Source organism: Brassica napus, chromosome A4 (genome assembly GCF_020379485.1).
Source record: "Brassica napus cultivar Da-Ae chromosome A4, Da-Ae, whole genome shotgun sequence".
Lineage (NCBI taxonomy): Eukaryota > Viridiplantae > Streptophyta > Magnoliopsida > Brassicales > Brassicaceae > Brassica > Brassica napus.
The window spans coordinates 13,890,582-13,907,484 of record NC_063437.1 but is presented as its reverse complement, the minus strand read 5'-3'; the positions used below and the strand labels follow the sequence as shown (position 1 = coordinate 13,907,484).

The following is a 16,903-nucleotide window of genomic DNA, read 5'->3' as shown; positions in this document are numbered from 1 at the left end:
CTACCTGGAATACTTTTGCAATTGACTATATTTGATTTTATCAGAGAAGACTTCTAGAAAGATATGACCAAAACCCAGAATAAAATTTGTGACACTGAGAAGACTTCGGGAAAATTTTCAGAAGACTTTCTATAGAAGTTTTTTTTCGAAAAGACTTCCCGAGAAGTCTTATATAAAAAGTCAAATTTCTAACAAACTTTGGTCAATTTCAAAACTAACATATTTATCCGGTGGATTTTCGTTTTTTTCTTAATAAAGGAAAGTTAGAAGACTTCTAAGGAAATCTTCTTGATGTAGAATGCATCTAGCGAAGTCTTCTGAAAGTCTTCGCGAACAGATCTGAGAAAAAAAATGATTACATATCTTGAGTCTGTGAGATTACTTATTTTGCGTCTCTAAGTACCCAGAACGTCACTACAAAAGCTACCAAGTCGTTAATGAGCACGAATCATGAACTTTAATGTCTCTATGAACCTTACAAAGCTTGGAACCAAAATCTTAGTTTTTTTGGATGAATTTGAAGAGAGCGAAAAATGTGATTTATGTGCATAAGTAATGAGATATGAAAAATAAGAATCAAAACTTTGGTACATTAAAAGTTTTAAATTGGTTGTTCATGGTGGTTAGTATATTGATGGAAATGTCAATATTGTTAATATTTTTTTTTTATATTGTTAATATTTGGTGAAGATGAAGATGAGGATGATAAGGTAAAATAATCATTTGTAAAAAAAAAAAAAATTAATAGCATTTTCGTGAATAACTTAAACTTTTAGGATGAATAAGAAAAAAAAATTCAAAAAAACCATTGTTATTTTTGTGTTTGACTCAAAATTTTAGATCATATTTGAAAAAGTCCAAAAGAAAATTTTCAGAAACTAATTACTAGGGAATTTTGCTAAAAATGGAAAAACCTTGTTTTGTTCATATACCATAAATTCAAGCTTAATAGATTTTGGAAAATAAACGCCATTATTATTGTTCCTTGTTACAAAAAAAAAGATAATAACAGTATTAATGTTTTCCTTGCAATTAGGCCAAGGATCAGACCCAGTCTCATGTCCTTTATGATTGACTCATACTCTAAAGTTTACACTCCTATGGGTGTGTGGCCATGAAGAACGGTGGCTATATGCATCTGCTGAAGATCTGGTATAAGATGAAATTTAGTCAAAACACGACTGTGAGATATCAAGAGCACATATAGGCAGACAAATGTGTTCCTAGTACTAACTGAATTGTATTAAAACTAGACTAATAATCTAAGCTTTCACCATATCACAAACTCTTTACCTAAAAATCGTAACGAAAATTCAAAACCGAACCTAATAAAATAAATAAATAGATGTCTCAAGAATCCAAAGACCTACCGTTCAACCCGGAGAGCCACTACCGGAGACGTGCCGAGGATAGTCACCAGATCCTCTCTTGAATATCTCCAACAGTTGAGGTCGTCGTCATATTTGTAGGAGCATGTTACATTGCTTGGCCCATAAGTAAACAAAATAGAGTTCGCACTCACACCACAACCATCAGGAAGCTCTTTCGCCGAGAATGAGACATTTCCCAAGTCTCCAATAACCAACACACGGTCTCCTATATCTTTGACCACCACCCATTGACCAGCTTCCACATCTAGCCTACACACTCTTAATTTTAACCGACTCATTAAATCTAACACATCAGCATTACGAGAGGAGATTAGCTCAACCAGGAAAAGCTCATCATCACCAGATGGAACCAGAGAGGTGGACCAACCGCATTTCCGATCAAGCTCGAAGCGTACCAGCGGATACAGTTCCAGGAAATGAGGATCGAAACCGAAAACGTCTCCGTTAACAAAGAGTGCATAAAACCTGCCTCTAAAAGTGACTAAATCATCGCACGGATGTACTGAGAGTGTCTGAAACCGCCTCCACCTCATTTCGTTACTTCTCAACACCATCAAAACACTAGTGCAGTTGAGGAGAACAACGAAATCTCCTCCTCCCTCCTTGTTTAGAGGAAGAACAGCCACGCATCTGTATCCTTTAGCATTGCAACCAATCATTCGGTACTGATGGCGAAGAGGGAAGATCTGGCAGTCGAGCATGTTCATCAACCTTGGATCAGATGATCCTGGAATCTCTACTTTAACTGAGCATTGGTTAGGATATGGAAGCTCCTCCTCTGGCTCATCTCTGCCTATCCCTCCCAAGAAGTAGTCAGCGGCAAGAGCTCGGGGTCTAAAGAGGAAGAGAGGGATCTTCTCGAGGGTCCAAGAGCCTTTGTTATCGAGCGAGGGAAGAGAGTAACTTTGGCGTGATAGGTAAGAAGGAAAGGGAATGATGGAACGCCACGAGGTGCAAACAGAGCGAGCATGAACAACATCGAAACAGTCATCCAGCTTCTCGGAGATAATGTTCAGTGGCTTTTCAGGGAGAAGGGACCAGGTGATCCCGTTCGTTGTCATTTTTGCTGATGGAGACAGACACAGTTTTGAAACCTGAAAGAGGAGATTTATATTGTAAAGCTACAACACTTATATTGGTTCTAATCTTCTTTTCAGCATATAAACACCATACCGGAATCTATCAAAAAGCATTAAAAAGAACGCAGAATCCTATCAAATTTAGTAGAAAAGAGTTCTTACACTATCTGAGAGAAGAAACGAGTCTGGCATCACAGATGATGTCTCTTTCTCCGTTGCAGGCTCTGCCATTATAGCTGACTGCTTCGATTTCTCATGATTTTAACTACATATATATATATTAATTAATCGTATAACAGTCTGCAAAACAGGCGATAAAATCTCGTCGTTTAATGTATGTCCGTTTAAAATCTCGTCATTGAATGTATGTCCGTTTGAATTCTTGTAAGTCAAAATTCGCTCAAAACCTGTTTAAATAAAACATGATAACGTATATGTCCATTCAAATTATATTTAAAGCACATTAAATTTTTATTTTATTTCTTAAATAATTTTTTTTTATTTTATGTTTTTTTTATGAATTCTGATCTATACTATTATTTGCGAAGTAAATTTTTGGAATCGAGCTTTCACATTAAAAATATAATTTAAAAAAGAGATAATTTATATATATATATATATATATTGTATTGTTATCTGAAAATTTATTTTAATAAAAAGTTAAAACACACAAATTACATAATTAAATATTAATTAAATTAAAAATTTTAATTATATAATTAAAAATATAATATTAAGTTATTTTAAAATTTATTTTAGTATAATGAATATAGTGTACAAAGAACTTTTCAAAATTATAAAAATATTTAAGCCCGGATGCGGGCAAAACACCTAGTTGACAGATTATATGCAAACTAGAATTAGAATCAAATTTATTTATTTTTCTTATAAAAACTATAATAAAATAAATTGAATTGGTTTCGTTAAAACTGAATATGGTCTGGTATAATTTTAAACTTATGCTTATGCAGTTTAATCGGAAATCGATACATAATTGCATGTATTTGATGAATTTCATGGTGAGTTATCCAAAAGACTTTTATTCAATATTAGATCAGAAAGAATAAAAAGAGTTTTTTCTTTTGTGCAAACAATACAAATAGTTTAAGCGAAAATATACCGATTATTATCTAAAAATAGAAAGATCCAATAGGTATCTTTTCAAATCCTGAGAAATAATCAAGCACAAAACTAAAAGCCAAGAAACATTTCTACGACCATAAAACAAAAGAAAAACTAACAATGGAGTGGATTAAAGTCCATGATTGAGTTAACATTCTTAAAAAAAAAAAACATTCTTGTGTTAAAGAAAGAAAGAAAAGAGTTAAACATTTCTTATAGAACAGAATTTAAGATAACGTGCTTCTTCACCAACATTAATATATACATGAAAACAAGGTTAAGAAAAAATTAAAGAGAACAACTTGTGCTAGAAGTCAGTTTTTAAAAACAAAAAAAAAACTTGTGCTAGAAGTCTAGAACCAATCTGCATACAGAACCATGAGTAATAATAACAAGGTTGTCCTTGGCTTTGGGCCACAGATCAAGATCGATTTCCCTCAGACGTAGCCCCATGTCCTTTATGCTCGGTTCATTGCTTCTGCTAGTAAGGTAATGCATCCAGCGGGGGAGATCTAGTATAAGAAGAAATTTGGTCAAAACACACGACTCCTGTTATCAACAACAGCATAGTCAGAAAAAATGAGTTGAAAGTAAAAGAACTAAACGCACCGCTCGACCCGAAGAGCCACCACCGGAGAAGTGCTGAGGATAGTCACCAGATTCTCTCTTGAAAATCTCCAACAGTTGAGGTCGTCTTCCTCGCGTCCTGTCTCTACTCCATATTTGTAAAAGTATGTTTCATTCCATGGCATATGAGTATACAAAATTGAACCACAAAGTTTTCTCTCTCGGGCACCGGTTTCGAAACAAGTCTTTAACCGCTGGTCGCTTAACTGTTTCCCGGAGTTGACTTCCCCTTTCGGCTGCTTTCCTCCTACCTCTGTCCTGCAATTTTCGAAACTGTTACCTCTTTCGGTAATATCCCGCAGTCTGAAGAACGCTCCTGGTCTTTACACTTCGGGTTCTTCCCCCGACCGTGTCGGAGGGACCGCCTTTTCCGGCCATTCTTGCCGGTGAAGTCCGCTTGTTAGTGATTCTGACTAGGATGATGGACAATCTGAAGTCAATAGAGCTCTCGCCTGTAGACAGCTCCTTTACCTCCCTCTGCTCCCGGTAAAAGCTTCACTACTACGTTTGTGTAGTTCCCCTGTCTTGCACCAAGCTACTACAGTTTGTAGTCTCCATAGCTACCATCGCTCTCTGGTTCCAGTTTTACTACGGGTTGTAGTCTTCCCCTTGACTGTCACTTTCACCTACCTCTCTCTGCCAAAATGTCTCACCGTTACTCGAGAACGGAGAAAGGTAAAGAGAGAGCTGAGGAGTTTCCACCACGCAAACCGCTGGTGAGGATCCCGGATGCGAATGTCTCTGGCCTCATTGAACGCAACAAGCTCACTCTCATTGGAAGAGTCACCAACCCTTCGATTCAGAAAACAAGGGCGCTAGTGGATTTCTTTCTACAACAATGGAATGTTGTGGGTAGAATAACAGGACGGGATCTTGGCCCTACTCTGTTTCAGTTCGGCTTTGAGTCAGAGAGGGATCTCCAGACTATTCTTGCAAAAGCCCCCTTTCACTTTAAGAACTGGATGTTCATTCTACAAAGGTGGGAGCCAGTCGTGTCTGATACCTTCCCAGGCCGAATCCCTTTTTGGATTAGAGTCCATGGCATTCCTCTCCACTACTGGATAGATGAAACCATTGAAGCTATTGGTGCTGCCCTAGGCCCCATTGATGATCGTGAAGTTGATAAAGCTCGCCTCAGGGTCCAGGTAAATGGTTTAAAGCCTCTCATTATGAAGATGGACCTGCAATTGCCATCTCGAGAAATAGTGGAAGTCGAGTTGGAGTATGAAAAAATTGGGAAACACTGTTTCTTCTGTAAGTCTCTCGATCATGAGGATAGTGAAAAGCGCAGATGCCCTCTGTCTCGCTCACACCACGGGGAAAGAAGAGACTTGGGTATCTCTCAACAGAACACTTTAGAGAGAATTGAAGAAGGTCGGAGACGTCAAGATGATCGGAGGTTCTCTCGTCAACAGAACCTCGCAAACAATAGAGTGACCCGATGGACGAACACAAGGAATGCAAACCCTCATTCAGATGTGGTAGCTCGGGTATACTCCTCCCGAAATGAATCAGGAAGGAGCTCGGAATTTGAGGAGAATAAAAGACGCTATGATGATCGATCCCTATCGCACCGCAGCGCTACTCCACGAGGCTCTCGGACTTATCATACGTCGCATGAACATACCTCAAACTCGCGCAGGGAAGGTTCTTATCGGGTTAAGGAACATACTGGCTCGGTTCTACCTCAAGAACAGCATGGCTCTCCAGTTAGAGATGTTACCTCTCGATCACACCTCTCCCCGGTGACAAACCCGTCGGCAGATCAGAGGAGAGCTAGTCTAGCGTCCAGACTATCAGACCCGCGATCAGAACATGTATCAAGCGAGGATAGAATCCCGGCAAAGGAGAGACTATCTGTTAACACGATGAGGACCGCTGAAAGAGATTTGGCAAACTCTGAGGCCCTTGGGCCACTGGTCAGAGAAAAAATCCCAACGAAGGGAGCGCCACTTCTCTTGAATGACAAATCCATTACTCGCCCGTCGAGTTCTACTATCTTTGAGTCTGGGAGGATTGGACTTTGCGAAAGATCTCCCATCAGGACCTTAAGCGAAGACAGAATTCACGTGTCGCTAAGGCTTGGGTCTCTACGAGCAGATGAGGATGAAGAGCAAGACAATGTTTTTGACTTACAGCTACAACAAGCACTGTCAACTAAGGCAGCCGGGAAACGAATTGCTGAGAACTCCCAAGATTGCAAGAGAATGTCAAAGAATACCGGCCAAGGTATCACAGTTAAAAGAAGACGTGTCACAAAGGTTCATTCCTCACCTCGGAGAAAACTGATGTTGGACGCAATTACAGCGGGAGGCAGATCACAAACCAGGAAGAAACTCAAGAATGGACCGACGACAAAGCTGATACCCGCAATCGTGCGTAAGGAGAAGGATTTTCATCCTCTCCAAGGCTCTCTTCCTTAGCATGTGTGAGCTGGAACTGTCAAGGCATCGGGAACCCCTTGACGGGCCAGCGTATTAGGGAATTCCGAAAGAGGATTTCCCCGGCAGTGTTATTTCTGATGGAAACCAAGAATCAAGATGAGGCGATTTTCAAGCACTTTAAGAACTCGGAGCTAAAGAACCACTTCACTGTTCCCCCAGTGGGTCTTGCGGGCGGCCTCTCCCTATCTTGGAAAGACGAAATTCAGGTTGAGATACTCTACTCTTCTCCTAATATCATTGACACCCGGATTGAAGCGTATGGAACATTTAGCTTTGTGTCCTTTATCTATGGAGCCCCTAACCCATCAGACCGTCCTGCTTTTTGGAGCAAACTGACGGAACTAGGATCAGATAGAGATGACGCGTGGTTACTTACGGGAGATTTCAATGATCTCCTAGATAATTCCGAGAAAATTGGTGGTCCTGCCCGGTGGGAAGGATCCTTCCTATCTTTTAGGAGTTTCGTATCGCAGATGGGCTTATGGGATCTCCAATATTCCGGGAATCATTTATCATGGCGAGGTACAAGATATAACCACTTTATCCAGTCACGACTGGATCGAGCAATGGCAAATTGCTCGTGGTTTGAACGGTTCCCGGCGGGACGCAGTGAATACTTGAGATTTGAGGGCTCCGACCATCGGCCAATAGTAGTTCACTTTGACGTTTCGCTGCGCAAAAAGAAGGGCTTATTCCGGTTTGACAGAAGACTGAAGAATAAGCCGGAGATTAGGAAGCTGGTGGAGGTACAATGGCATCAATATCCCCTTGAGTCTGTACTAACTAGGATTGGGAACATCAGGCACAGCATAATTAAATGGACGAAAGAACAGAATCTCAACAGCAACTTGGCTATTCAAGCGGCTCAACAGCGGCTAGAGGAGGCTCTGTCTAGCTCAGTGCCGGATACCGTTCAAATCGAGTCACTGAAAGCGACACTTGAGGCAGCTTACAAAGAAGAAGAGCTTTACTGGAGGCAAAGGAGTCGCATCCTATGGTTGCAATGTGGGGACCGGAATACAAATTATTTTCACGCGGCCACGAGAGGAAGACGTGCGGTTAATAAGTTCTCGGTCATCGAAGACGTGGAAGGCAAGGCGGTGTACAAGGAAACAGAGATCGTGCATTGCATTACAGATTACTATTCTCGGATCTTCAGAGCACAAATGTCCGACTCATCTCTTGTGGTACAGGAAGGGATTACTCCTTTGGTCACCAATGAGATGAATGTGACATTAGTTGCTATGCCGAGCCCCATGGAGATAAGAGAGGCACTCTTCTCGATACACCCGGAGAAAGCACCGGGCCCGGATGGTTTTTCCGCTAGTTTTTACCAAACTTTCTGGGACATTTTAGGAGCAGACGTAGTGAAAGACATCCAGGCTTTTTTCGAATCGAGCGTCATGGATCCAAGGCAAAATGAAACCCATGTTCGCTTGATTCCAAAAATCTTGGGCCCCAAGAAAGTGGCAGATTATCGTCCTATCGCGCTATGTAATACTCATTACAAGATCATTGCCAAGCTACTTACTAGGAGACTGCAACCGCTGCTGCCGGACCTGATCTCGGAGCATCAATCTGCGTTCGTTAAGGGGCGAGCCATCTCCGACAACGTGTTGATCACACATGAGATCCTCCACTATCTCCAACATTCAGAAGCGAAGGTTAGATGCAGTATGGCCATTAAAACCGACATGAGCAAGGCGTATGATCGCATTGAATGGCAATTTCTGCGCAATGTCTTAGCCCGGTTTGGCTTCCATGATCGATGGATCTCTTGGATAATGACATGCGTTACATCTGTCTCGTATTCTTATCTCATCAATGGAGCGGCGCAAGGGAAAGTTGTTCCGTCCCGAGGAATTCGGCAGGGTGATCCACTATCTCCTTACCTCTTCATTCTGTGTACAGAGGTTTTGTCCGGACTGTGCAAGAAGGCTCAACAACAAGGCGAGGTCGTTGGGGTGAAGGTCGCTCGCAATTGCCCGGCAGTGAACCACCTTCTCTTCGCTGACGATACGAAGTTCTTCAGTAGAACAGATCAGAGGAGTTGTGCGGCTTTAATCAAGATCCTGAAGAGATACGAGGAGGCCTCCGGGCAGTTCATCAACCTAGAGAAGTCAGCCATCACTTTCTCTTCGAAAACACCGGGGGAAGCAAAAAGAAGGATCAGAGAACAGTTGCAAATCCTTAATGAGGGTGGTATTGGTAAATACCTCGGATTGCCTGAGTATTTTGGCCGGAAAAAACGGGATATATTCGCCTCGATTGTGGATCGGATCCGGCAAAGATCACATAGTTGGACCTCCAGGTTCTTATCGGGAGCAGGGAAGATAGTTTTATTGAAATCGGTACTGGCCGCCATGCCTACCTACGCGATGTCATGCTTCAAATTACCACTGTCTCTCTGTAAGCAAATCCAATCGGTACTTACGAGATTTTGGTGGGATATCTCCCCGGAGGTTAGAAAGATGTGTTGGGTCTCTTGGCAAAACCTGGCTAAACCAAAAGGTGCCGGAGGATTGGGTTTCCGGGAAATTGAGCAATTCAATGATGCAATGTTAGCAAAGCTCTCATGGAGGATCCTGAAAAACCCTTCCTCTCTACTGGCCAGGTTACTTCTCGGAAAGTACTGTGTTCATTCTTCTTTCCTTGAGACGCAACCCTCCTCTGGCGCCTCTCATGGCTGGCGTGGAATCTTAGTAGGGCGGGATTTGTTAACAAGAGGCTTAGGTTGGGCTGTAGGATCCGGGAGGGACATCTGTTTGTGGTCGGAACCCTGGCTGTCTACAAGTGAACCGATGGCTCCTGTTGGACCACCAACTTTTGCGACTAAAGACTGGAGAGTAAGCAAGTTCATACTACCCGGAACAAATGACTGGGATGTGTTGGCTATCAGGGCTACACTTCCTCAGTATGAGGAGATTATTCGCCGGTTGGTTCCAAGTGCATTGCTAGCACTTGACGAGCGAGTGTGGCTTCCAAGTTCTTCTGGTGAATACTCCACTAAATCGGGTTATGCAGTTGCAAAACTTTGCAATGGATCGCAGGAGGATTTGGCTTTTAACTGGAACAAATGCATCTGGCAAGTGGATACTTCACCAAAGATTAGGCACTTCATGTGGAAAGCAAAAACCCAATCCCTGGCTGTTGGTTCTGTTCTCCAAAACAGAGGGCTAGCGGCAAATCCGGTCTGTAAACGTTGTGGAGTGCTAGAGACAGAACTCCATGTTCTTCTCCAATGTCCCTTTGCGCGTAAAGTTTGGGAACTTGTTCCGAGTATGTTCAAACCCTCTCTGGCGAACACAGACTCTGTTGCTTCTCTACTACAACAGTGCCGAAAGATGATATCACTTCCCCCGACGGGACTAGGCTCCACGCCTCTATACCCTTGGGTATTATGGATCCTTTGGACCAACAGGAATAAATTTCTTTTTGAAGATAAAGTCTTCTCGGAACAATCCACTGTCCTGAAGATTTTGCAGGATGCTCGAGCCTGGCAGGCGGCTCAGACAAATGTCAAAACGCCTTCCTTACCACAGTGTGTGGTCCCTGATACATCGTTACCAGCTGCTAACTCTTACGCTTGGTCCTTATTTTCAGATGCAGCTTGGGAAGCTTCAACAGGGAATTGCGGAATGGGTTGGGTCCTTCGGGATTCTGACAGTTCTTTCGCAGAAAGATCCTCATCTCACCGGCGTTTTGTTCCTTCGGCTCTAGTGGCTGAAGCATTGGCGGTTAAAGCGGCCTTGTCCGCTGCACTCTCTTCACATGTCAGCAGTATCCAGATACACTCTGACTCCAAGACTCTTATCTCGCTCTTGAAGACTCGAGGAAAAGATGTGGCTTTGAAAGGCGTTCTCTACGACATCAGTGTGTTGGCTCGCTCTTTCACCTCTATCTCTTTTATCCATGTCTCTCGTTTAGCAAATGTAGAAGCTGACTTAATTGCTAAAGCAGCTCTGTTATCCATTTCTACTTCTGCAACTTTGTAGAACTACTTCATGCTTTTAATTTAAATGTTTGTTTGCTCAAAAAAAAAAAGAGTATACAAAATTGAGTTCCCACTCACGCCACAACCCTCAGGAAACTCTTTAGCTGAGCACGAGACACTCCCAAACTCTCCAATAATAAACACACGGTCTCCTATGTCGGTGACCACCACCCACTGACCAGCCTCCACATCTAGCCTACACACTCTTAGCGTTAACCGATTGAAACTTAACACATCGTCATTACGAGGGATGATTGTCTCAACAAGGAAAAGTTCATCGTCGCCAGATTGAACCAGATCATTGCATGAACCACAGTTGGGTAGCTCCAAGGGCTTCAAGGTAGTCAGTCCCAGGAAATGAGGATCGAAAGCGAAAAAATCTCCGCTAATAAAGATTGCATAAAACTTGCCTCTGAAAGTGAATAGCTCCTCGCACGTAGCTGTTGTGAATGGCTGTGTATGTAACCGCCTCCACCTCATCTCAGTGCTTCTATACACCAACAAAACTTTAGTGAAGTTAAGGAGAACAACAAAATCTCCTCCTCCTCCTCCCTCCTGGTTTAGAGGAAGAACAACCACGTTTATGTACTCTTTAGCATTGCAACCAATCATTCTGTACTGATGGCCAAGAGGGAGGATCTGACAATCATTCATCTTCATCAACCTCCGATCAGATGATCCTGGAATCTCCACTTTCACCGAGCATTGGATAGGAGATGAAAGCTCTTCCTCCTCCTCTTCTGGCTCATATCGCCTTATCCCTCCCAAGAAATACTCAGAAGCAGCAAGAGCTCTGGGTCTAAAGAGGAACAGAGGGATCCTTTCGAGGCTCCACGAGCCTTTGTTATCATGGATCGCCACAGGGTGCAAACTGAGCGAGCATGAAGAGCATCGAAACAGTCATCCAGATTCTTGGAGATGATGTGGAGTAGCTCTTCAGGGAGAAGAGACCAGTCCGGTACTACGGACACTGTGATCTCGTTCGTTGATGGAGACAGAGACAGTTTTGAAACCTGAAAGAGAGCTTTAATTTTCATTCCAGCTAAGAACAAACAATAACAAAGAATCTGTCAAAATTTAGTAGAAAAGAGTTGTTATTACACTATCTAAGGGAAGAGACGAGGATGATGATGTCGCAGGTTCTGTCATTTTCACTGATTGCTTCGATTTCACAGTCTGTAACTGAAACAAACAGAGAATCAAATCCAATTCCAGAACATCTGTTTGTGTTTTCGTGTTGCTAAGTTAAATATTACCAAACAAAAAGGGGGAGAAAGAGTCAGTTACCCTAACCAGGGTCGGTGTCTTCTAGGGTTTGTCCGGTAAACCGTCTGTATTGTTATATCAGTGTTGATATATGGTGGGAGGTCTTCTTGATGAAGTGGAGGGTGTCATTTATGTATCTTATTGAAACAAGAACATAATATATAATTTAACCTTTTTGTCTACAGTACTATTTACTGTTTGTGCTATAAATCTTTTAATCTTTCTGATAATGTTGTAAAATCAACCTTTTAATTAATTTACTAGGTTAAGATCCGCGCCTTGCGCGGAATGAATATTATATATAAATTATTTTTAAGTATTATATATTTTTTACATATTATGAAATAATAAATATATATTGAATAATTAAAAATTTAGTAACTATTATGTATATGATTAAATTGGTACAAATACTTAAATAAATTTTATTAATCCACACAAACACTTTTTTATATTTTATATGGTATAAAATTAAGTTTAAATTATATTAACATAGATATATAATACATTTTTAATATTGACATCTGTTAAAAAATATTTTATACTCATATTATTTTTGATCATTTGTATTTCTTTATAACAAATTTTTTAAATCAATGATAACAATAAAAAATTTGTAGGATGTTTAATAGTTTTAGTAATTTATAATTTTAAAAACATTCAATGCAAAGTTTAAAATCTAAATATTAAGTTGTTAATAATTGTTTAAAATGTTTATCAAAAAAATTCAAAGCAAATTTGAAATTAAAATATTTATGTATTTTATATGGTATATAATTTATTTTTAAAAAATATTAATATACATATATATAATATTTATAAAATGAGATTTTCTACTTATTTAATTTCGTAATCATTAGTATCCTGTTATAACATAAATTTTAACCCATGGATCACAAAAATTATAATGTGGGATTTTTAACAACTTTAGTCATTTATATTCGTTTAAAAAAATATATTCGTTTTTAAAAATTCAAAATATAACATATAGAAAAGAAAAAAAAATTTATTATATAGTTAATGTGGTTATTTAATTTATTTTAATAAGTTAAAATTTAAAAAATGATAGAGAATAGATTAATTTTTATCAAATCTTTATTATTCAAAATCATTAATTGTCATATATACTTTAGCTACATTAGGTAATTCGGTGATTTTTATTTAAGTAAACAATGAAGAACATTTATGATTAATTTATGGTTAGTTTAATAAAAAACTTATTATATATTTATATGGACCAACATATTTTTCTAAGGATTCTAAGAATGATTTGGTGATGACATGTGGCTACAAAATATGTTGTAATGCTTCTCTTTTAATATATAGGGGATTCGAAACATTTAACTAAAAATAATATCTTCTTAAGTTTACACAAAATATATGTATCCGTTAATCGAATCAAACCTAACCCAAAAAATTATATCAAACTAAATCGAAACTAATAAAATGTCCAAGTTAATCCAAAAAAAAGTTATTTGAAAAATTGAAACCAAACCTAACTCAAACTGAAGTATATTTATTTGAATCACAATTACATATTTAAATATATTAGTTATGTTTGAATTTAATATTTAAAATATAAGAAAAATATAGAACTGTCCAAATTACATAAAACAGACAAAAATAAATAACCAAAAATACTCAAAATATTTGAAATATCTGAAATACATATTGTTTCTTCAACCAATCTAAACCAGTTGGATATTTATCACACATTATTCAATTAATATTATATATTATTTTTAATTTTTAGATTGGAGAATCTTGAACACTAGTTGCAGCATGTTGTAAACACTCTGAAACCCAACTCTGAACAGACATATGATACATCATTTTTTTTTTTTTGACATCAGCTATGATACATCAATTAGTTTTCCAAATTCCATATATTAAAAACAATACCAATGATCTAGTTTTCAGCGTATTAACATAGCATCAGCGATCATAAAATCTTAACTCATGGTAAAAGCCGTGTGTTCTGATCTAATAAAAAACATGCAAACGGATGTCTCAGTTATCCAAAGTAAGATATACAGTTTCCGGCTCAACCTTGAAAGCCACCATGGGGGATGTGTTGAGGATTGTCACACGATTCTCTCTTGAGAATCTCCAAATATTGAGCTCGTCGTCTTCCTTCCCCGTATGTACCCCATATTTATAGGCGAATGTCATATAGCCCGTATTGGTGAACACAATTGAGTTCCCGCTCACACCACATCCATCGGGAAGCTCCTTAGCCGAGCAGCAGAAATTTCCAGAGTCTCTAATAAACAACACACGGTCTCCCAAATCGGTGATCTCGACCCACTTGTCAGCTTCATTGTCTAGCCTGCTCACTCTACAAGTGAACCGGTTAAAATCTAGTATCTCAGCATCAGGAAACGGGTTGAACTTCTCAACAAGTAAAAGCTCATCATCACCAGCCTGAACCAGGTATTTACTTGACCTCAGAAGCGGTAATGGCGTGAAGGGAGTCCGTTTCAGCGTATAAGGATCGAAAATGAAGAAGTCCCCGTTGATAAAGGCTGCATAAAATCTGCCTTTAAAAGCGACTAACTGCCGGCATTGAGCATTAGAGGTTTCCTTAAGGCGCATCCACCTCATCTCAGAACTTCTTAACACTAACAAATCCATAGTGTAATTGAGGAGCACTACAAATTCTCCCTCCTCGTTTAGAGGAAGAAAAGCCACGCCTTTGAACTTTGTTGTCCAAGATTCAGGATCCCAACCCATGATTCTGTACTGGTGACCCAGAGGGAAGACCTGGCTGTTGCGTATGTTCAACACGGTTGGTTCAGATCCTGGGATCTTCACCGAGAATTGAATAGGATACTGAAGCTCCATATGATCCACACACTCATCTCGGCCTACTCCTCCCAAGAAATACTCCGATGGTGAAGCAGCAGGAGTTTGGACTCTAAAGAGAAACAAAGGGACCTTCTCGAGAGTGCACAAGCCTTTACTGACATAAGGGAAATCGCCAAACGCGGGTAAAGAGTAACTTGGGCGTAGCAGGGAATGAGGAAAGGGAAATGTGGATCGCCATGAGGTGCAAACAGAGCGAGCATGAATAACGTTGAAACTGTGTTTTAAATGGCGCATGGCGATCCAAGGCGATAAGGTGTGTGCCTTGCGCCTTGCGCCATGGCGCAAGAAAGCGCTCGCCTTGAAGACCCACTTGAAGACTACGTTAGTTATGTATCCGTGCGTAATATACAAATTTCATTCACGTGATTTTGCCTTTATTAAATAGTTTTTATCAGAAGAAAGCCCCATGAGATTAGAGAAGAGAGTACGTACTAACCTTATGCAAAACACAGTCCGTGAGATCCATGTTTTGTTAAGTTTTTAACTTTGCTTTTCTACAAGAGCAAGCTAGGGTTTTGATAAGTTTTTAGACGTTTGGTTTTAAGTTTGGTTTAAGGTTGGTCCATTTATTAAGTTAGGGTTTCTACGTGGTTTAGTATCGGTTAACGTCATCGTCTCCATGGCTCGCCTTTGCGTTGCCTTTTAAGGCACCGCCTTATGACCAATGCGCACTTGGCGAGCGCCTTACGGAACCCACCCTCGCCTAGGAGGTACATGGCGATGGAGCCGTCGCCTGAGTGCGCCTCGCGCCATGGCGCAAAAGGCGAGCGCCATTTTAAACACAGCGTTGAAACAATGCTCTAGTTTCTCCGTGATAATGTGAAGTAGCTCTTCAGGGAGCTGAGTCCAGTCAGGCACCATCGATGATGATGATGATAATGATAATGATGCCTTCTTTTCTGATGGAGGTTCTGACATGTTTGCTGACGAAGACGGAAACTGCTGAAAGATATTTACAATTGTAGGAGTTAGGAAACAGTAAAACATACATGATGAACAAACAAGATTGATCTCAAATCAAATGAGTAACGACAGACTCAGGTAAAACTAATAACAAGTATTCAACACATGTTCACCGACCATGATCAGATTAAAGCAAAAAGGCGACAACTTCAACAAACCCATCATGAAAATAAGAAACAATTACTACAGTCTACAGCCGACAGATTACGACAGGAACAAAAAGAAAATACCATACAATACATCTGAGATTCCGTTTCAATAATGAGACATGAATGATTTAGAACTAGGTTGTATGAAACAAGAACAGACAAGATTAATCGCATAATTGAGTATGTGTACCTGTTTCTTCTTTCTCGGCGCCATGTTTGCTGATTGCTGCTCCATTTCCGATTTCTATTTAGGGTTTAATAAAAGAGGAGAGAATTGGAAATCTACATATAACTGTTGCTTATTAAATTTAAAATTTTTACATATAATTATAATCATTGTTATACTTATATGTAGATTTGTTTTTAACTATAATTTTTAAAATTATAGATTGAATAGTTTAGGAAATGTCATTTTTAGAGTTACTAGGAGTACTCCGGCGCGTGTTCAGATGTTGATTTCTCTTTTGAATTCTATTATTTTCATTTTCATCTGTTAGTTGTTAGTCCAATTGAATCTGAATTATTAGTTCTTGCCAATTTAGATTTGAGGGTCTTGAACTAATAATTGATTTTATGAGTACATGTTAGTAGATCTCATGATGTCATGTTTGCTTTTCTGACTTCCACTGAGTGAATAAGATAATTTTTTTACTTGTGGGTTAGATGAGTTTTTTGGTTTATGTATGTATTAAGGATTTTATTTATTATTTTAATTTTAGGAGCCAGTACCGGAAGGTGTAATAATTTATTTTAAAAGTAAAGAAATATATAAATTAAAGATTTTTTTATTCATGATAAGAAATGTAAAATCTGGTTTGTCTTTAAAAAGCAAAAGAAATAATGGCATATTTTATTTGGATCTATTAGCAATGTAATCGACAAATTTCTCAACTCTTAAGAAGTAGTAATAATTCTTGCATAGATGATTTATGTTTTGGAGGTTGCAACTTCCTGGAAGTTTGAGTCTTGCCATGTTTTTTAGATATATGTGCTCCAGCTG

The 16,903-nt window shown here is 39.4% G+C and overlaps 4 protein-coding genes across 4 annotated transcripts; 1 reads left to right on the top strand and 3 right to left on the bottom strand.

Annotated features, from left to right (window-relative positions):
- Window positions 1–234: 234 nt before the first annotated feature.
- LOC106395780 (F-box/kelch-repeat protein At1g64840-like) lies at window positions 235–2,881 on the bottom strand. The gene has a single exon (XM_048777721.1). It carries the CDS (start codon window positions 2,450–2,452, stop codon window positions 1,367–1,369), a length of 1,086 nt encoding a protein of 361 aa, XP_048633678.1. The 5' UTR covers window positions 2,453–2,881; the 3' UTR covers window positions 235–1,366.
- Window positions 2,882–4,863: 1,982 nt separating this feature from the next.
- LOC125608203 lies at window positions 4,864–6,642 on the top strand. Its single transcript, XM_048778178.1, has one exon. The coding sequence runs from the start codon at window positions 4,864–4,866 to the stop codon at window positions 6,640–6,642; it is 1,779 nt and encodes a 592-aa protein (XP_048634135.1).
- A 4,036-nt stretch (window positions 6,643–10,678) lies between these two features.
- LOC111210755 (F-box/kelch-repeat protein At2g24250-like) lies at window positions 10,679–11,806 on the bottom strand. Its single transcript, XM_048778177.1, has 3 exons — window positions 11,759–11,806; window positions 11,609–11,670; window positions 10,679–11,528 (listed from the first exon to the last, which is right to left on the bottom strand). Exons 1-3 carry the CDS (start codon window positions 11,804–11,806, stop codon window positions 10,679–10,681), a joined length of 960 nt encoding a protein of 319 aa, XP_048634134.1.
- A 1,927-nt stretch (window positions 11,807–13,733) lies between these two features.
- On the bottom strand, window positions 13,734–16,165 carry LOC106419881 (F-box/kelch-repeat protein At1g64840). Its single transcript, XM_048777719.1, has 3 exons — window positions 16,094–16,165; window positions 15,585–15,733; window positions 13,734–15,005 (listed from the first exon to the last, which is right to left on the bottom strand). Exons 1-3 carry the CDS (start codon window positions 16,136–16,138, stop codon window positions 13,934–13,936), a joined length of 1,266 nt encoding a protein of 421 aa, XP_048633676.1. The 5' UTR covers window positions 16,139–16,165; the 3' UTR covers window positions 13,734–13,933.
- Window positions 16,166–16,903: the final 738 nt, after the last annotated feature.